Source organism: Elephas maximus, chromosome 9 (genome assembly GCF_024166365.1).
Source record: "Elephas maximus indicus isolate mEleMax1 chromosome 9, mEleMax1 primary haplotype, whole genome shotgun sequence".
In the NCBI taxonomy this organism is placed as follows: domain Eukaryota; kingdom Metazoa; phylum Chordata; class Mammalia; order Proboscidea; family Elephantidae; genus Elephas; species Elephas maximus.
This window is the reverse complement of record NC_064827.1, coordinates 70,972,928-70,994,322: the sequence shown is the minus strand read 5'-3', so window position 1 is coordinate 70,994,322 and position 21,395 is coordinate 70,972,928. Positions and strand designations below refer to the sequence as shown.

The following is a 21,395-nucleotide window of genomic DNA, read 5'->3' as shown; positions in this document are numbered from 1 at the left end:
ATTTTTTGTGTATTGATTGTGTGTTGGTTTTTTATTTAAATGGCACTCATCTCTATTAAGAATGATTGTTTTAAAAATCAAAAGGCCCTTGTATTTGGCAGAAGTTTTTAATGATGTCAATTATTCTTACAGTAAAGGTTAGAGTTTATTCACTGAACGATGATTTGAAGCCAGCCAAAAGAGAAACTGTCTTAACTTTCATAGTAAGTGTGTTTTTTATTTAAATAATAATTTAACTTATTTTCAGGACAAGATTCATCATTCCATAACTCTGTCTCGCACCACACTAAATCATTCATTCCTTCATAAATGGCTATAGCACTGTAGGTCTATATCTCTTCCCAGTAGACATACAGGAAAACCTAATAAAAATTAAGTCTCAACAAGTTGAAGGATTTTGAACTAAGCCATTTAAATATATCCTTGGTGATTTCTTTTTTAAAGAACATCAATCACTAAGAATTAATTGAATATCTATTATATACAGTTGGCCTTCTGTTTACATGAGTTCCTCATCCATGGATTCAACCAACTGTGATGGAAAGTTTTCAGAAAAAAAAAGAAAGTTCCCAAAAGCAAAACTTGATTTTTCTGCATGCTGAGCACTATATTGAATCCACAAAAATGAGATGATGTGTAGGCTTCCCTGCTGTAGCCTCCCGCCATTTCACAGAACCTCAGTCTCTAGCATTTGTTGTTTGAGTATTGTTCACCTCGTGTCTTGACGTTATTCCCTCAGCAATACAGTAAAACAACTATTTACATAGCATTTACATTGAATTAGGTATTATAGGTAATCTAGAGATGGTTTAAAGTATACGGGAGGATATGCATAGACCATATGCAAATACTACGCCATTTTATATAAGGGACTTGAGCATCTGTGGATTTTCGTATCCGTGGGAGATCCTGGGAGCCAATCTCTTGCAGATTCCCAGGGATGACTGCATCATATTTCTGATTTGTACAACAATTCAAGATAAAGAGTTATAATCCATGGTACTTACACTTAACGAATTTAGAGTTTATAACTAATATGCTAACAATGTGAAAAATGGTGCTAAACCATGAGGTAAAGATCATCAGCTAGCCAACATTTATCAGACATGACTTAAATAACAGATGATATGTGCATGTAAAACAAAGTCCCATGCTCTTACCCAGTTTGTGTCACACCCCTACAAAATATTTGTGGGTAATAAAATACTACAGTTAATCATAACAGCATCACCTATTAACAGTAGGTATGTTAGTAATGGTTCTTCATGGAACACTTTTTCTCCTACTCAAAAAAGAAAAACCTTAAAAGGCAGGTGAAAACAGAGTGATATATTGGGATAACTTTGAATCCTTTCCAACTTTCAAAAACCATAAACCTTTCACAAATTTTAATATCTAACTACTTTAATATTAATTACGAAGAGAAATTAATTAATTGTGAAGCAGTAGAGTGTTCCAAGATCGTGGTTGACAAGAGGCCAAGGGAGGCTTCAAGGAATGGCTGGAATTTGAACTGGGCTTGGAACAATAAGTAGAATTTAGGTATGTGGTGAAGTCAGAGAATTTCTAGAAAAGGAACAAAAGAGAGCAAATAGAGAGAAAGCGATAAGGCAGAAAGAAAGGAATTGATTTGAGAGAAGAGTCAACCCTGGAAAATGGAAGAAAATAAAAATTTGAAAGTTAGAATAAGGCCAAAGGCTTAGGTAACCAGACTTAGGAGTTACAACCTGCCACCCAAAATCTCAACTACAGATTTATAGCACAGCACTAAGACAAAGACCGGAAGTGCTATCTCAGGGAAATTTATAGCAAAGAGCATTGCTACAATAGAAGTGAGGGAGTATGGAGCAAGGGAAATCACTCAGGGCTGCTGCAGAAATCTAGATGCAGGGAGAGGTGATACAGGATTGGCAACAAGAGGAATGCAGAGCGAAGCCTCAAAGAATGCTGGAATGAGGGGAGAGTGACAAGTAAGAGTGACTGTTTTACAGAAGTAAAGGTAAACTTGAGTGACACAGAATCCTGGTACCACACGATGAAGCTTGGTGGCCTGTTACCCAGTGTAAGAGGCCAAGTAGACTGGGGAAAGGTCTTGATTGACAGATTGTGGAATCTGATCCCGTAGTGGTAGGGAATAATATGGAGGAAAAAAAAAAAAATGTAGGAAGAGTCTTAAAAATGGTACTTGAGAGAGATCATCTTAGAAGTATTGTACAAAGTAGATTGCAGGGATGAAAAACAGCTAGGAGGTTATTTGGCTATGATTCTGATTCTTGTTCAAAATAAGTCTTTGTAATTCAAGGAAAAGAAAAAAAAAAAAAAAAAAACTCTTAAAATCCTGATCATGGATTTCATAGTCATGGCAAATGATGGTAAGTTTCTGAGTTAAGGCTGAAATGGTCTGCCACGTGTAGTCTAAAGAAAGCCAAAGCATCATTTCAATAATTTTCAATAATTTCTAACCCAAACACAAAATGAAATTGGTGGGGAAACTTTATGAGAACTTTTAAGACTATGTAACCATTTTGAGTGTTTTATCAAGTTCAAAATGTCCATATTGCACATTTATAAAATGTCTAGCTAAGAAATACATTTTATAGCATATTTAGAAAAATTTAAATTAACATATAAAAAATTTAGAAATGAATATTTGCCTTCCACAACACTTAAATAATCTTCCTCCTTCATGTCTAATTTGAAGAGTGGGTATTTGTTGGTAAATGTTTCTGTAGAAAAAAAAAAATCAAATCAGTGAAAATGTTTAAAAAAAAAAAAAAACAATTTCTGTGCTTATTTAAAGGATCCCGAAGGATCAGAAGTTGACCTGGTAGAAGAAAATGATTATACTGGAATTATCTCTTTTCCTGACTTCAAGATTCCATCTAATCCTAAGTATTTTAAAGTATTTGTTGATAAGGTTTTCTCTGAAAAGCACATCTGGAGCTTTTAGTTGTGCAACAGATAACCAGTCAGAATGAGCCACCTACTGTTAACAAATGGTGTCTTTGTGAGAGAAATATGAATATGCAAAATCCTTTTTTTTTTAATTTTTATTGTGCTTTAAGTGAAAGTTTACAAATCAAGTCAGTCTCTCATACAAAAATTTGTATACATCTTGCTATATACTCCTAGTTGCTCTCCCCCTATGGAGACAGCACACTCCTTCTCTCCACCCTGTATTTCTGTGTCCATTCAGCCAGCTCCTGTCCCCCTCTGCCATCTCATCTCCCCTCCAGACAGGAGCTGCCCACATAGTCTCATGTATCTACTTGATCCAAGAAGCTCACTCCTCACCAGTATCATTTTCTGTACTATAGTTTTTTAGTCCAGTCCAATACCTGTCTGAAGATTTGGCTTTGGGAATGGTTCCTGTCTTGGGCTAACAGAAGGTCTGGGGACCATGACCTCTGGGGTCCTTCTAGTCTTGGTCAGATCATTAAGAGAAATTGAGGTCTGCATCAGTAAAATCATCAACACCTCACCCCTCCAGGAATCTAATGAACTTTTAGTCCAAAAGACTGTTGTGGTCCCTTCCCTCACTCCGAGTGTTATAAAATATTGATCCTTTCTAATCAGCATCTACATAGACTGCCAGAAGGTAGAATCAAGAGGGAGGGTGTTCTTGAAGCCATCTCTTCCTTTTGGCCTCATGGTAAATTATTTGAGAATGTGCTTAAACAGAACTCAATGTAATAACTATTTAATGAACATATTCCTGATATGGGAGTAAGCGATGCAAAATAGAAGAGGGGAATCCACCGTCCCTGCCTTCAGAGAATTTAGAGCAGACAGACAAGACAAATGCATCTCTAAATGGCTACAATATGACTGTAAAAAAAATCATTTTATGGTTATATTTGCCCTGTCTTCTAGAGGAGTGTTTGCAGTTAATTCACTATACTGAAAATTTTCTAGAAATTTGGATGAATTGGGTAGTTAGAATAATTTGGATCATCTTAAAATTGCACAATTTCTTGAAAATACTATATGCTCTGTAGTTCGGAGAAACCCTGGTGGCGTAGTGGTTAAGTGCCATGGCTGCTATGGGGCAGTTTTACCTGGCCCTAGAGGTGCAGTAGTTAAGCATTTGGCTGCTAACCAAAAGGTCGGTATTTCGAATCCATCAGGCACTCCTTGGAAACTTTATGGGGCAGTTCTACTCTGTCCTATAGGGTCACTATGAGTCAGAATCAACTCCATGGCAATGTGTTTGATTTTCTGGTTTTCTATAGTACAGAAGCATTTCCATTGCTCCTTGTCAGATTATGTTTCAGCCTACTGTGACAAGTATGTCCCCACCTAATCACCTTTGCACATGTTGTCCCCTCTGCTTAGGATGTACTTCACCTTGCTCTCTATAAAACTGGCTTCTTCTCTTTCTTCCTCAGATATGGTGTGTGGACAATTCGAGCTAAATATAAAGAGGATTTTTCAACAACTGGAACTGCATATTTTGAAATTAAAGAATATGGTAATTTCTGACAATTAAGAGTTTTCCTTTAAAATGTTAATGTTTTTGCAATAATTATTTTTGTTAATGTACTTAACACAAAATCATTCCTAGATGACAATGAGCCAGCCTGCTGGTATGGTTAGAAGTACTGGTTGGCGTGGGTGGGTGATAGTTGTTGGAATGCCTAGGTTCTAGTTCCCACATTTCCATGTTAACTTTGAGCAAGCAATCATTGTCTCTGGACTTGCGTTCTTTGTCATAGAGCTGAAAGTACCTAGTCCCATGAGGAGCTTGATAAGTTAAGGTTCTTTCCAGAACTGTGATTTTAGGAGAGTTTTAAACAATCAGAGATGTGGTAAGTGTAACCCAGTAAAATTGATAAAGGATTTAGTCAAGACTTACAATCAATTCATGACAAAACAAGGACAGCATCAGGTTTCTTTACTTCTAGTCCAACACTATCTTCCTTCTGGATCACAAATCTCTAATGTATTTCTTTGGAAATTTAATATGTTCTTAGTTTGAAATCGATCATATTCAACGGACTAGTAATTAACATAAAAAACCCAGTTGCCATCCAACTGATGCTGACTCATAGTGACCCCATGTGTGTCTGAATAGAACTGTGCTCCATAGGGTTTTCAATGGCTGATTTTTCAGAAGTAGATCACCAGGCCTTTCTTCTGAGGGGCCTCTGGGTGGATTTCAACTTCCAACCTTTAGGTTTGCAGCAGAGCATGTTAACTGTTTGCAGCACCCAAGGACTAATAATTAACACATGAATAGCTTAATCTTCCATTTGTTATAGTAGTTTAATAGAGTATTTGTGTGCTCTGTTAACAAATTGAACTTTCTTCTATTTGAAGCCATTTTTTTAAATGCCGTCAGCAGACTCATGATGATATGGAGAAGAAACACAAATTTCAACAATTAGCAAGAAAAACAGTGACATAACAAATTTGTTATAATGAAACTCAACCTTACAGATCATAGGCTCTCCATAGTGTATCTCCATAGTGTATGATCCTAACCTATCTTCCTTCCTCCAAGTATTTGTACATATTTTATTTTTTTTTTTTTTTAGAATTCATTTACCTCTTATTGTCTGCAGCTGCCCTCATCCTGGTCATCACCAGGCTCCCACCTAGAGTACTGCAAAAGCCTCCTAACTGATGTCTTTATTGCTTGCAATTAGCCAAAATAATCTTGAAATGAAAATTTGATTGTTATTTCTCTATTGAAAATTCCCCAGTCACTCTCTACTCCTTTTATAATGAAAACTAAAATCCTCATTTTGAGCTAACTACCTCCTCAGCCTCCTTTTATTCCGTTCTCTATTTTACTGGGAAATTCTGGTGGTATAATGGTTAAGAGCTATGGTTGCTAACCAAAAGATCAATAGTTCAAACCCACCAGGCACTCCTTGGAAGTGCTACGGGGCAGTTCCCCTCTGTTCTGTAGGGTCACTAGCAATCAGAATTGACTCGACAACAACAGACTTTTGGTTTGCTATCTCACTGTCCTCCAGCATCAGTGGCTTTGCACATGGTATTCCATCCGCCTGGAACACTTTTCCTCTCCCTCATTGTGTAGCCAACTCCTACTTATGTTTCAATTCTTGGTTTAATTTTGTTCCTTATGGTACATATAGTGATCACGAACTTTTTCAGCCTCCTGAGTTTATTGGGAAGCTACTCTACCATTGACAGTGCAAGCGGCTACGAGGCAGGGGGCTTTATGACTGTTTGAAATCAAAGAAACGGGTGTGTGCTGCAAATTACTGTTTTTACAAGGTATTGTATGAAGTGTCTGAATTTTTGGTAGGAAAAATAGAAACTTTGAAAATTTTTATTTGTTACATGTATGTACCAGTAGACCCTGGTGGGCACTCTGGGGTATAATTAGTCGTACTTCATATGTACCACTAAACACTTAGTGTAGGCTTGTGGAAAGAAGCAAGAAAAAAAATCCATACTACCTACCAAAAATTCAGACACACTCAATGATTCAGCATGCTTCCATTAATGAAGACACATGATATCAACAAAAAATTCAAAGCAGAAAATAATTGGGTCGCCAAAGGGTTAAAAAACATTTCTTCAGGGAAATTTTCCCTGAATTCCCTTTCCTGGATAGGAGCTCTTATACTTCTTCATATCTGTTTTCACAACTAGAGCTTAGGTGATTATTTGTGTGATTATTTATTTATGCCTCTCTTACCTGCTTGTCTGTGAACTCATCAAGGACAGGGGCTGTGTCTCTCTTGTTCATGTTGCTAGGAGAGTGCCTGCCATGTGGCAGGTCGGTATTTGATGATGTTGTTGTTGGCATTGTTGTGTATTGTTTTCTTGTGCCATCGAGTCGATTTCAACTCATACTGATCCTATAGGACAGAGTAGGACTGCCCCATAGGGTTTCCTAGGCTGAAATTTGTACTGGAGCAGATCGCCAGGTCTTTTCTTCCACGGAGCAGCTGGTAGGTTTGAACTGCTAACAGCTGAGCACTTAACCATTGTGACACCACGGCTCCTTTATTTAATAATAGGATGCAATATTTCCCTGCATCCTATATCCTGGAGAGAACACAGCTGCCCTGATCTTGGATGACAGATTCGTAAATTGCATTGCTCTTTTACTTCCAGCCTTCTCCATCTAGGTCACATGAGGCACATCTGAAGACAACTCTCTCACTCTTAAGTGTCAGTCTTTGCTTGGTCACAGTATCAGGTTCATTCAGTCACCCAGTTGTCTATTAAACGTTATGCAGATTAATAGAATTACAATCTATAAGTCCTGGCACACTGAATATAAAGAGATGACAGTGTCACTTAGACAGATTAATTTCCTTTGGGCTCTCAATATACCAAAGAGATAGATAAAAATTGACAACTTCCTTTTTGAAGTAACTTTCAACTTTGTGTAAAGGTTTTTTTCTTATGGGCAACTGTAAGCTCTCTCTTCTTTATTAAAGTCAGAGTTTTATGATGACATTTCTGGCACTGAAGAGATTTTATCTATTAGACAAAAAAAGAAAATGCTAAATAAGCCAGAATTTTTCATTTCTACTTTCAATTTAATTCAATAGACATTTGTTGAGCATATACTCTGTTTAAGACTTATGAGAAGGGTAAGAGGGAGATATACAAAGACAAATAAAGAGCAGTTTTTTGTTGTTGTTTGTGTGTTTTCAAGGAGTATGGGCTATACTGTAGTAGAGGAAATAACCAACTGCCTATAACTGCTGATAATAAATGCTGCAATCAAAGTGTTAGCAAAGTGTAACTGGTACACAGATGCTTTATTGGCTTCTGATTGGTGAAGTGGGAAGGCTTCCCAGAGATACTATTATTGCTGTTGTTGATGATGATGATAAGGACAATATTGTGTTGAAGTTAACAGTTTGTCCAACTATACCAGAAAGTATAGTTGGTTCCTGTGCTCTAAAAGCTGCTCTGACTTAATAGTAATAGTGTCTCTTTGTTTTCATTTTCAGTGTTGCCACATTTTTCTGTCTTAATAGAACCAGAAAATAATTTCATTGGCTATAAGAACTTTAAGAATTTTGAAATTACTATAAAAGCCAGGTAAGAAAGTTATTGTTTTCAGATTATGTTGCTAAATTTAGTGTCAACTCTGGTTGATGATAGCTGCCCAAAGTAAGATCTGGATTTATTAGCAATGTCTGCCTTGACTTTGGGACTGACTGACTGAGATTACATCATGCCTATAGTTTATTTGCTGATTCTGATTTTAGCTGTTGGTTATTCACCAGTGAAAAATCCTAAATATTTAAGCTCAGTGTGTATGACTAGGAATCATCATAACTTAGGATGCTGAGACTGAGTCAGAAAGCCTTACTAGCCATTTTTTTAAACGGTTATATCAGTGAGCTAATGCTGCATAACTAATTACCTTAGACCCAATGCCTTAAAATCACATGCATAAGTCAGCCTCGAAGTTCTGCTGATCTGGGCCAGGCTGACATCAACTGGGCTCACTCATGCATCTGTAGTTATTGGCAGGTCAGCTGGAGCTGGCTGGTCTAGGATGGTCTCCCTCACATTTCTGGCTTTGGCTGGCAGTCAGCTGGGGCTAAGGATAACTGGGGCGTGTGTCTCTCATCATCCAGCAGGCAGCAGGGCTCAGAAAGACAGAGAAAGTGAAAGTGTGAAAGTCCTCTTGATGACTAAGCTTGAAACTGGCACACCATCACTTCCACCACATTCTTTTGGTCAAAACAAATCACAAGGTCAGCCCAGAGGAAACACACTCTCTCCCCTTCCACAGCACCCACTGTTTGCAAGAAACTGTGAAGGGTGCAGATACAAGGAGAGCTGAATTGGCTTTAGTTTCAGAAGCAATCCACCACAATAGCTTTGATCATTTAAAAATGGCAATACCAAACCTATTGCGGTCGAGTCGATTCCAACTTGTAGTGACCCTACAGGACAGAGTAGAACTGCCCCATAGGGTTTCTAAGGGATGCCTGGTGGATTTGAACTGCTGACCTTTTAGTTAGCAGGCGTAGCACTTAACCACTACTCCACCAAGGTAAGTTAGTTATTAATAACAACACCAAATTATATAGCTATATGTGTTGGGTACTTTTCTAAGCATTTTGCGTATATTTGCTCATTTATTCTTTACAACAACTCTGTGAGATAGATACTGTTATTATCCCCATAATACAAATGAAAAAAACTGCGGTACATAAATGTTAAGGAATTTTCCCAAGATCACACAACTAGTAAGTAGCACAGCCAGTCTGATTCCAGAATCCATGCCCTCAAATGCTACCCTATACTGCCTCTGTTATTATTATTTCTTCTGAAAATAGAGTGTCAGTCTAGACCAGCATAAAAGGCTCAATTGACAGAGAGTTATAGACACTGACAGCTTTTGATGGAGACATTTCCTTTACTTGTCCAAATATGAATAAGGAAAGTTTACTCTTCTGGTATTGTTTCCTATACAGAAAGTTTCCTTTATTCATGCTTTTATTATAAGCTAAAAAGGAAGTATGCAGTTAGAATTAAAAAAAAAAAAAAACTTATCTCATGTAACAACGAAATTGAATAAGCTTCTTTTAAAGACATAAAAGAAAATAGGGGAGCAGGTCCCCACTGATATCAAAATCATCAAAGCAGTACTGTGGCTTGTAGGAAAGGCACCTGGACCTGAGTCTTTTGATCTCCCCGAGAGCAATTTTTCATTAGCATATAGTAGTAAAAATTGGTCCTCTAGCCTTATTACAGCCTTCTGAGGTGGAAATGAAATAGTGCATGAAAGACACTTTAAAGACTATCCAGTACTTTATATAATTTCAAATTGTTACATTTTATCTGAATCTTATTATTGTAGCTGTGTTAGCAAAACAATTTTGTGGTATTCTTGCTTGACAGGTATTTTTATAATAAAATAGTCACTGAGGCTGAAGTTTATATTGCTTTTGGAATAAGAGATGACTTAAAAGATAATCGAAAGGAAATGATGCTAAAAGCAATGCAAAGCACAATGGTAAGACGTTAAGACACATTCACTCCTACCTAAGGAGGTATGTTTTCATCATGATTGCTAAGAGATGGAAAGTGTGTTAGTTTCCTAGGGCTTCCTTAACCAAGTACCATAAACTGGGTGACTTAAAACAACAGAAACGTTTTCTCTCACTGTTCTGGAGGTTAGAAGTTCTAATTCAGGGAATCGGCAGGGCCATGCTCTCTCTGAAACCTCTAAGGAAGATCTTTCCTTATTTCTTCCAGCATCTGGTTTCCAGGCATCGCTTGACTTGTGACAGCATAACTTCAGTCTCTGCCTCCACTGTCACATGGAGTTCTTAGCTGTGTATCTGTCTGAGTTTCTTCTTCTCTTTTTATAAGAACACTTGTCCTGTTGGATCAGGGCTCACTCTACTCCGTTATGACCTCAAGTTAACTAATTACATCTGCAGAGACTCTATTTCCAAATAAGGTCATGTTCACAAACACAGGGGATTAGGACTTGGACTTATCTTTTTGAAAGTCACAAATCAACCCATAATAGAAAGTTACTTCTGAATCATCTGGTCCAATTCTTCATTTTGTACAGATGTGGAAGTTGAATCTTATAATTCTCCATTGGCTTCCCATTGTCCTTAGGATAAAGTCCACTTCCCTGGGCACCAGATTCCCTCATCAGCCTATCTTGTGCCACTCTCCTTCTCTCCCCCTGCACTAGTCATTCCAGTTTCCCAAACTTACCATAACCTCTCTTGCCTCCAAGTCTTTGGAACAATGTTCCTTCTGTTCGGGGAACTGCTTTTCCTTTGCCTTCTCCTACCCCTGATTTGCCTGGCTAATTCTTTCTCATTCTTTAAGCCTCAGTGTTGACACTGTTTCTCTGGGAAGCCTTTTCTAGGTTAGCTGCTCCTGCAATGTATTGCATAGATCCTGAACCTCTTTATTAGAGCGTTTTTTTTTTTCGTACTTTATTGCAGTGGTTCTCAACCAGTGGGCTATTCCCCCTCCCAGAGCATATTCAGCAAAGTCCAGAGACATTTGTGGTGGTCACAACTGGGGGAGAGGGGTGCTACTGACATCTTGTGAGTAGAGACCAGGATGCTGCTAAAAATCCCACAATGCACAGAACAGTCCCCCATAACAAAGAATTATCCAGTCCAAAATGTCAATAATGCTGAGATTGAGAAACACTGCTTTATTATAATGGTTTATTTCCTCATCTATCATTCTTTACACTAAATTCTTCATGGGTCTGAATTACTCCCTTTACCTGCCCAGAGCCAGCATGATTTTTGGAAAATAGTAGGTGCTTTATAAATATTTGTGAATGAATGGATGACACATGGAGAAGTTACCTGTCCATGGTTAAGGGCTAGTGACTGCTGGGACCGCAATTAGAGCCCTTGTCCCCTTTTTCCTTGTTCATTGTTATTTACATTATGCCATAGATGACATGGTTCATGTCATTTTGCTCTCTGTTGCATATTCATGTAGTTTGCATCATAAATTATTTAACCTTTGCTTCCAAAAGACAGTTTTATTTATTCAGGATATAATCAAATGCCTTTTTTTTTAATGCAAGATCCCTTGCTAGATGCTTAAGTTTAAAGCATTCAAGTCAATCGATTTTAGAAGAAAAATAAGGCAAAATCTATTTTACTGAATTTGCTAATATTATATGATTTAGCTCCATCCCCCATTGTATGTTTTTAAATTAGTGTTTGAATTTGTAACCAGTGAAGTACAAACTAAATATTACAAAAACCCATCTGAGAGACCTAGAAAGATGGATGATGACTCAGGGATTAGAAGAAGTTATCTTTATCAGTTAGTACAAAAAAGAATTGGGACTCATACATATAGTCAGCCTCAAGCCTGTCTCAATCATCCCCAGGGTAATTTACCTCTGGTCTGCCTTATATGACTAATTTCTTCAGGTATTTTATCTTGAACCCCTAACTAGATTTTTAATTCCTTGGAGACAGGAACTTACTTATAACTCTGAGACCCTGGACAAATCATTTAACCTCACCAAACTCACATTTGTCACAGTAAAACGCGAATGTGTTAGACTACGTAGATGATCTCTAGGGTCCTTTCCAGCTCTTTAGTTTTATGATTCTGTGAAAGGGAATTGGAGAATTGAAGTAATTATCTCGTTTATTGAAAGGAAAGATGTATGCATTCTTTTCCTCACATATCGTTCACACTGGAGTCCCTGAGTGGTGTAAACAATTAATGTGTTTGGCTGCTCACTGAAAGGCCGGAGGGAGGTTTAAGTCCACCCACAGGTGCCTCAGAAGAAAGGCCTGGCAATCTACTTCTGAAAAATCAACCATCGAAAACCCTATGGAACACAGTTCTCTGACACACATGGGGTTGGCATGAGTCAGAGTCAATTCAACAGCAACTGGTTAGGTTGTCTGGCCAGTGCTCCTGTCATCCCAACACTGGTGGTGGTTGTGGTACCCTTCACACTGACAGCCGGAATCTCTTAAAGTCAGAAGTACCATTTGATTTCCCTCTTTTAAGAATAAGTTTCTTTCAGGATTCTTAAAGGTTATAACCTTGCCTTTCAAATGGAAGCAGACAAGTTTTAGAAACTAAACAAGGAACGAGTATTGACTCTAAATCTTGAACCATTACTATATCCTCCAACTTGCCAAGAATTATTGGTATTATATAATGAGACTGTATTCATTATTAGGGTAGAAATCTCTATTGTCTTTAACGGTGTTTTTCAGATTGCCATTATGGGAATATTCTTAGGGGCTCATGAGTTCCATAAATATTTGAAGTTCCATAAGTAGTTTAATGTCTACATTTTAATTTTAATGATAAGTAAGTAGGTAATCTATTATAAAGATAAAACCCTTTTGTGGTAATAATTCATAATTTAAAGATTTCTTATAGCATAATCTTATAGTTTCTTAAGTCGCAATTTCTCAGAAAGACCCTTAGGACCCACAAAATGTGTTTTCTAAAATCCAGGAAATACCTGTTTCCCCTGCAAACAGGGCCTATTTGCACATTACTCAAATGTGAGAAACACCGCTTCTGATGGTAGCCTATGTCAGATACATTTTGAATTAATAAAGGAAGAGAGAGTGAGGGTTTAAGGGGTTTTAGTTTTAGTCTCACCAGCCCCTAACCTGCTGGGAAAGATTGGATAAGCCACAGAGCCTATGTTTTCTTATCATAAAAGAAAATGTTGAACCATATGATGTCCAATACTCTTAGGTCTCTATAATTCTGTAAAAATGAATTAGAAAATAACATTCTGGGCTTAGTTGTGTACTCAGCTATCCACTTTATTGATGGAGTTAAACTATTCCTCTGACATTTGCCTTCAACTTAAAGGCTAGTAAGAGCAAATTTTTAAAAAATTTTTCTTTGTAAGTTCTTCTCTGAAATAACTCTTCAATTTTTCCCCTTTTAAAAAGTTGATAAATGGAGTTGCTCAAGTCACATTTAACACTGAAACAGCAATTAAAGAACTGTCATATAACAGTCTAGAAGATTTAAATGACAGGTACCTTTATATTGCTGCAACAGTCATAGAGTCTACAGGTAAGTTTCTTTCTTTTAACTTTCTCTCAGGAAATATTTAGATAGCATAATAACGGTAAAAATAATGTCTATGGTTCCTAGTTAAATTTTACTTTTTTATATTATTAAAAACTGGGATACAAGTAGATCTCTGCCGCTCTCTAGTTGTTGGCAAGCCATTAGGTCCCTATTACCTCAACAGCAAATACAGGCATACTAGCTGCCCAGTTGATATCCCAAGTGGTTGTGCAGGTTAACTGGCTTGAACATCTGGCACCCCAGTGTTCTCACCTGGTGAGAATTAAAATTAAAATGTAGGTTTGTTTATAATGTATGTAAAAGATGTTTGATAAAATAATGTACAAATGAAAAGTATTATTATCATTGTTTAATTCTTCTTATCTGTACAATGATATAGTTGAACTAAATGTCTCCTAAACCCTATAGAATTCAGGGATTCTCTCTAAAATTAGAGATAATAATAGTACATTGGTAAAATGGATATAATAATAGTCTATACCTCATAAGGTTGTAGTAAGGATCAAAGAGTAAATATATGTAAAATTTTTGAAACAGTATCTCTCACAGTGTTACATAATTGTCAGTTCATCTTCTTATTCTTCTACTTTTCCTCCACCACCTCTTATTCCTCCTTTCTCTTCCTTCTTCACTACAATGGACCACCTATTACTCTTAACATCCTTAACATTTTATCTAGTGTACTTATAATCTAGGAGCATCAGAATTTATCTAGATTCCTTAGGGATAAGAACCAGGATCAGCATAAAGCTGGTTCCCATGAGGTGGAGGTCAGACATACCTCCACTCCCCGACCTTTTTATCACAATTCTGACACCAGCTGTCCCCCCTACGGCACTCTCTACTTTTCTGCTGGGTTCAAAAATTCATAGCAATGGTCACACAGAACTCATGAACTGTACTTAGAGTTAAGTGGTTTATTAAGGAAGTAACAAGGTACAACTCGGGATCAGGATCAGGAAACATGTAGGCAAAGTCTAGAAGGCTCCCCTGAAGTGGAGAGCACATCCCTCCCTCCTTCAGTTGCAGGACAGCTCTCTCAGCTCCTCTTGGCCATGCAAGCAAGGAAGTCCTTCTCTCTGCCATGCATGCCCCCTCTCAGCCATGCAGGCCTCCTCTCAGCTGCCCCAGGACAAACCTTATCTCAGGCCCACTCAGGACAGGCGTCCTCCAGGCTCCCTCAGGAAAGGCCTCCCCTTGGCCATGCATGCCCCCTCTAAGCTGTCCAGGCCTCTCTGCCATCAGCCTCTCTACTACTAACTGACCCAGCTCATAGCCAGTGTAGTAGCTTTGTTCAGCTCTCTTAGCTGCATTCCTAGCACAGGTTTCTGTCATCACCAGCAACTCTGCCATAGGGCCTCTTCCAGGCCTCTTGCTGTTGTCAGTGTTATAATCCTTGACCTGTGTTATAGCTCTTTTAGGAAGTTCCATCCCCCTCTCTCTCTACTTCTCTCTTCTTGACTTTCTTGCTTTTCTCCTTTCTTAAACCGCTTTGGGTTTGGCTGCTTATATAAGCAAACTCCTTGTCAATTTCAAGGCATGGCCCTCCCAGCAGGGCCACTAGGTGACCAATCCCCTCAGTGGACCATAGCCACTTCATTTGCATTGTATACAGACCAATCCCTGCAATGTGTGTACTAATCACAAGATCAGGCTGCAGCCCAGGGCCAGACGAAAAGTATCAAACCATCAAGTTTTTTATGCTTACCCTGGAAATGTCCATCAACCTGGACAGAAGTAACAAACCCTCTGGACTAGAAAACTAGGGCAAAGGTAACTCCTCAGAGTTTAGGGGAAAAATCTCTCAAGCAGTTTTTCCAAAGAACCAAAGCAAAAGGCTACGTAAAGGAACTCATTTCACCACAGCACTCAGCCCCACTTCAATGGTTTTCAATAGTTACTAATTATTACTCCTAAAAAAGAAATTCCTAGCTGAGTCAAGTTGTCTTACTTCCGGCACGCCTTGATTACTGAGGTTCTCTATATTTTCAGGTTTATACTGAACCCCAACTAACCTTCAGCAAGTAATTTAACCACACTGAACTCTGGTTTTGTTTTGTTTTTAATTGGAAAATAACAGACCAGATGGTCCCTTCCACTTTTTTAATTTTGTGCTTCTAGGGAAGCAGAATGGAGAACTGAAGTAATTATGCAGTTATTGGGAAACACTGGTGTCATAGTGGTTAAGAGTTACTGCTGCTAACCGAAGGGTCAGCAGTTCAAATCTACCAGACACTCCTTGGAAACCCCTATGGGGCAGTTCCACTCTGCCCTATAGGGTCTCTATGAGTCAGAATCGACTCAACAGCAACAGGTTTGGTTTGGTTTTATGTAGTTATTGAGCACCTTGTTTATACCAGATGCTCTATAAATGTTGGAGAATGATGGTTACTTTATTCTCCTTGCCCTAGCTGTTGCTTTTGATATTATTTTAATATATCTGCCTTTATTTATATGGTATGCAAAAAAATGTTGCCGAACATGCAAACCTACAGATGTGGGTGATGTGTGGCCGCAGTGCTCAAGTAGCTTACAAACTAACATCAGGTATAAGACAAGTAAACAAGGAACTCTTATAAGAAAGAAGTCCATAGTGTTCTAAGCAAAGAGGTTAATGCTGTTAATCTTCAGAAGAAGGAGAGCGCCCAGATAATTGTTGAGCAACCAAGAAAGGTGTCATAAAGAAGAGAGAGCTTGTCTTGAAGGTTAAATAGGGTTTTGACACAGGGACAGTAGACAGAATGACCTAGGGCAACTTCCATAAAGGAAGTACATCAAGACTGGAAAGTGGGCCTTGATCTTTGAGAATAGCAGCTTATCCAGTTAGGCTGAAGCATAGGATATGTATAGGGAGCTACTAGAGATCTAATACTGGAAAGGAGTTTGAGGATACTAGAGCTTTGAATGTTACTCTTAATAATGTGAGCTTAATTTTTAACTGGAGGGTAATATTATATGCTCTTGCCAGTGGACCCTAATGGTTCTCCCTGCCTCAAGCTTTCTTTTTCTGTCTTCCCTGTTTCTGTCACTATCCCTGTACTTTAACAGTGAACCCCCTATAAGACTCAGTCTCTGGCCTTCCCTTTTCTTCTCTCCTCAATCCTTTGTACATATTCAACTGAAACTCAGGCCACTGACAAAAGTGGTGTCCCTTCCTCAAATTCCTCCTCAGTTCAGTCCTGTAGCTCCACTTCCTCAAGGGACATCTCTACATACAAGCCTTGTACATAAGGCTTTAACCTCCTGAAGCCACAACTCTTCTCTGCATGGCCCCTCTGAGAACCAAGAACCATGTCTGCTTACTATTGGTAAATGCATGAGTGAAGAAACGAAGGAATGGAGTGAGTGAATGAGTAAGTGTGTGGAGACAGAGAAACAACACAGAAACCCATACAGATCATTGTACTCCTAAAATATGTCAACATTGTGCTTGTCATTTGCCTAGGTGGATTTTCTGAAGAGGCAGAAATTCCTGGCATCAAATATATTCTCTCTCCCTACAAACTAAATTTGGTTGCTACTTCTCTTTTCTTGAAGCCTGGGATTCCATATTCCATCAAGGTAGATGAGAAAGAAAAAAAAAACTGCATTGAATATGATTATCTATTTCTGTTAATGGAAACCATGGGGGTGGCAAACAGAGGAAGGGTGCTGGGGAGGGAAATCAGTGAAGGAACTCACTCTGTAAAACCTACTCCTCCTGTGGATAGGATCAATCAGGGGTAGGAAAACCGCAGGTCAGCTTCAGCCTTGGGGGTGATTCCAACCCTCAGGGCAAGTGCCATTATTTAGAAAGACAGCCTTGGGTTAGGCATTCCCTAAGTAAGCATTGCATTAATTACATATAAATAGAACCCCAAAAGTTTATAGTTTGAAAAATACTAGGATTTAAAATTATTTGGTGGCAAGTTCAGGAGCTCTGGTAGTGCAGTGGCTAAGTGCTCTGCTACTAACTGAAAAGTCAGTGGTTTGAACCCACCAGCCTCTCTGCAGGAGAAAGATGTGGCAGTCTGCTTCCGTAACGTATGGGGCAGTTCTACTCTGACCTATAGGATCACTATGAGTCAGAATCAACTCAACAGCAATGGGTTTGGCTTTTGGTTTTGGTGGCAAGTTCTTAAAAAGCCTTAGATGGAGATATTATTCTTGAAAATAGACCCCTTTCTCTCACCATTGTTTTTCTTCCTGTGTTTTTGAGTATGCACATCTGTGTTTTTTACCCGTCTGCATATTCTCTTTGTGCACAACTTTTCTGGTCTTTTGTCTCTCTGTATTGCTCTCTGTCCTTTTTATTTAAACTCTCTGTCCCTCACTCTCTCTTCTCTTTTTTGCTTCTTTCTTCCTTTTTAATTTTTCTCTACTTCCTCCACTTTGCCTTGTCAAAATGCTGATAATATGGAGTTGAAAAATTCATTTAATTTTTAGTTATATTTATTAAATGAAAATATTTGCTTCCTGTCTTTAATTTAGAAAGCTAGGGCAGAATTTTTTTTTTTAATTCTTTGAATATATGTTGTTTTTAAAAATCAACTTTAGTATAATTAAAATTTGTTGCTCTTCACTTACTGTGTGTCAGTGGCTTTAAAGAGTAAAAGATCTGCCAAATCAAAAGCAAGCTTTGGACAGGCTCGTAACTTCATATAAATAAATAAATAAGAAATATATAATGTATAAAATATAATATTACACATATATGTATATACATATGCATGTGTGTATACATATATATTAGTATGTAGAATATGTTTTTATTATATTTAACATATCATATAAAAATAAAATAATGTAAACTATATCTTTGTGGAAATTATGTGTGACCATATGCATGGTAGTGAGAGGTGGAGGTTAAGAAAAAAAAAAAAGATGCATTTATTGTTTCTTGTATTCGAGAGACTCATTCCCAGAAGTGATTGCCTCATTTTTTCCTTTATCCATTCCTAAACCAACTGGAAAAATACAGAAGTTAGATAGCTGAAAGACCTTATCACATTTGCTCCTGGGCAGACTTAATAGAATATTTATGTTTTAAGTCTGCTTGATGTGCAGGGGAATCCATTCAAGAATGATTTAACCAAATAAAATTAAACTTTTCTAAAGCTGAGAACATGCCTCTCTTTACTGAATTAAACATAAATAATTTATACCTGGGTGGGGACAGGAAATTATGTCAGAATTTTTTATGCTTTAAGAGAAATGATGAGCTGTTGAAATGGATTTGGACTGTTCTGACAAACAGGTGCAGGTTAAGGATTCACTTGACAACTTGGTAGGAGGGGTCCCAGTAACCCTGAGTGCAAAAACAGTTGATGCAAACCAAGAAACTTCCGACTTGGAGTCAAAGAAAAGTGTAACACATGTCAACGATGGAGTAGCTTCGTTTGTGGTTAATCTCCGATCTGGTGTGACAGCGCTGGAGTTTGATGTGAGTTGAATTCTCATGTTATATTTTCTGGGACAATGTGTACTTTTGACTGTGTGTTTTGGCTAGTGTGCAGAACAAATTTTATACATGAGTCCAGTGAATAGTTCTGCAATTTTGCATCCAAAAAAATGAGCACCAGAGTCAACCTGCTAGTCCACTGAACAATCTTTTCAGAAGATAAATCTATCAATTTTCGAATTAAGTCTTCCCAACCATATAAGAAGTCCCGGTGGTGCGGTGGTTGAAGTGCTCAGCTGCAAACCGAGAGGTCTACAGTTAGAACCCACTAGCTGCTCCACAGGAGAAAGATGTGGCAGTTTGCTTCTGTTAAGATTTCAGCCTTGGAAATCTTTGGGATAGTTCTACTCTGTCCTACAGGGTCGCTGTGAGTCACAGCAAAGGGCATGAGTATATACGACTATATTAGAATCTAGTAGCTTCAGAGTAGGTAGTAGCAGTGGTAAGCAGTGGTAGGAGTATCCTCTCCCCCTCAACCCCCTACCCCACATGCTATTTGTCTCTTTTCAGGGACAAATGGTTCAAATATGGAAGCCTCCCTTTTTTCTAACTGAATGAACCACTGTACCTTAGAGTACACGTCTTCCCCAGCAAATAATGTTTAAGTTCCCAACCCCAAATAAAATATAAGGAAGTTAATGACAAAACCTGTTGCCATTAAGTCAATTCCAACTCACAGTAACTCTATAGGACGGAGTAAAACTGCCCTATAGGGTTCCTCATAGAGTTTCTGAAGCTGTAATCTTTACAGAAGCAGACTGCCACATCTTTCTCCTGCAGAGCAACTGCAGATTTGAACCACTGACCTTTCGGTTAGCAGCCGAGTGTTTAACCACTGTGCCCCCAGGGCTCCTTAAGTTAATGGCAGCATGCATATATTCTATCATCTATCGAACACTTAATAAGTGCCTGGCGTTGTGCTAAGAACTTCACGTGGAATACATTTGATACTCCCGTAATCACCTCCACGAGTTAGAGAAAATAATCTTTTTTGTTTGTGGCAGAGGCTACTAACCTCTCTTGTAATTAAACAAGTATCCAGAGTTAATACGTGGCAGCATTGGATGCAAACCAATGCATATCTAACTCCAGAGTATGAGCCAGAAACCCCTGTGCTCTCTGAGGGCTGCTATTGCCACCATGGTATCATTTCTGCCCCACTCCATGTTTGTAAAAGCTCCTCTGTGCCATGACTTCACGATGAAACTGGGTCAGATAATCTCAGTGATGATGTTCATTCACAACTCCTATCCCCAGTTCTCAAGAGTTAGTACTACCTCCCCACCGCTTCCCCTCTCCTACCTCCAATTGCTGTCATCCTGCCCCATAGTAATAGAAATTAACCAGCTTGCCATGACATTTCTGGAAGAGTGCCAAGATTTATTCCAGGAACATTTTCTCTCTTCATTTCACCTGACTTTCCCACCATAGCCCCAAATCCTGTCATTATTGTCTATAGTCTTTGTAAAGTTACTTGATACTATAGCTGTATAAAATTGAAATCATTGTTTTCTTTAAAATTAGGTGTGGTGAAATTTAGAAATCTATAAAACAAAGAAACGAATTTAAAAGGTGGTTTTTTTGTTTGTTTGGTTTTTTTTTTTTTTCCCAAAAGCATTACATCACAGTCCACATTTTTTTTGAAATTTTCTCTTTTTAGATTAAAACTGATGACCCAGTTCTTCCAGAAGAAAATCAAGCCAGCAAAGAGTACCGAGCAATTGCATACTCATCTCTCAGCCAAAGTTACCTTTATATTGACTGGACTGAAAACTATAAAGCTTTGCTCGTAGGAGAACATCTCAGTATTATTGTTACACCCAAAAGTCCGTACATTGAGAAAATAACTCATTATAATTATTTGGTAAGTACAATAATGATGGATTTATATAATTTTTTTTTTTTATTACCCTACCTGGAACATTTTCTTAGCCTCTAGAGAAGCATTAGAATTATCCCTTTCATTTATGCTTTCAAAGCACTTTCAAGAACATCATTGTGTTGGTTACATAGTGCTGCTGTAACATAAATACCACAAGTGAGTGGCTTTAAAGAACAGAAGTTTATCTTCTCACAGCTCTGGAGGCTAAAAGTCCAAATCAAGGTCTAGGCCATATCAATTCCTTGTCAGTAGCCCTGAACATTCCTTGGTTCCTTGGTGTTCCTTGGCTTGTAGATGATCTTCTCATGGCATTTGTCCTCCCTGTGTGTGTGTCTGTGTCTATTCTGGTTTTTAGATAAGTCAGAAGTGATTAGATTTAGATCCACCCTATGCTGGTATGACCTCATTGACATAATAAAAAGAAAACCCGGTTTGCGAATAAGATCACATCCACAGATACAGGGGTAGGATTTCAATACATATTTTGTGGGGCACAATTCAAACCATAGTCATCTTAACTGATAATCAATTTTTCAA

General features: G+C 38.1%; 1 protein-coding gene across 3 annotated transcripts in view; it reads left to right on the top strand.

The window, feature by feature from the left end:
• C5 (complement C5) overlaps positions 1-21,395 on the top strand; it is a 143,735-nt gene that overhangs the window by 48,697 nt on the left and 73,643 nt on the right. For 2 of the 3 annotated variants that reach the window (XM_049896901.1, XM_049896902.1), the window contains 9 exons: positions 133-203; positions 2,801-2,892; positions 4,389-4,471; positions 7,947-8,037; positions 9,856-9,970; positions 13,392-13,518; positions 16,982-17,097; positions 18,773-18,958; positions 20,637-20,840. In XM_049896901.1, coding sequence (XP_049752858.1) covers positions 133-203; positions 2,801-2,892; positions 4,389-4,471; positions 7,947-8,037; positions 9,856-9,970; positions 13,392-13,518; positions 16,982-17,097; positions 18,773-18,958; positions 20,637-20,840 — 1,085 coding nt within the window. Of the gene's footprint in view, positions 1-132; positions 204-2,800; positions 2,893-4,388; positions 4,472-7,946; positions 8,038-9,855; positions 9,971-13,391; positions 13,519-16,981; positions 17,098-18,772; positions 18,959-20,636; positions 20,841-21,395 lie in introns of those variants that run through there. The other variant, XM_049896903.1, reaches the window with a different exon arrangement.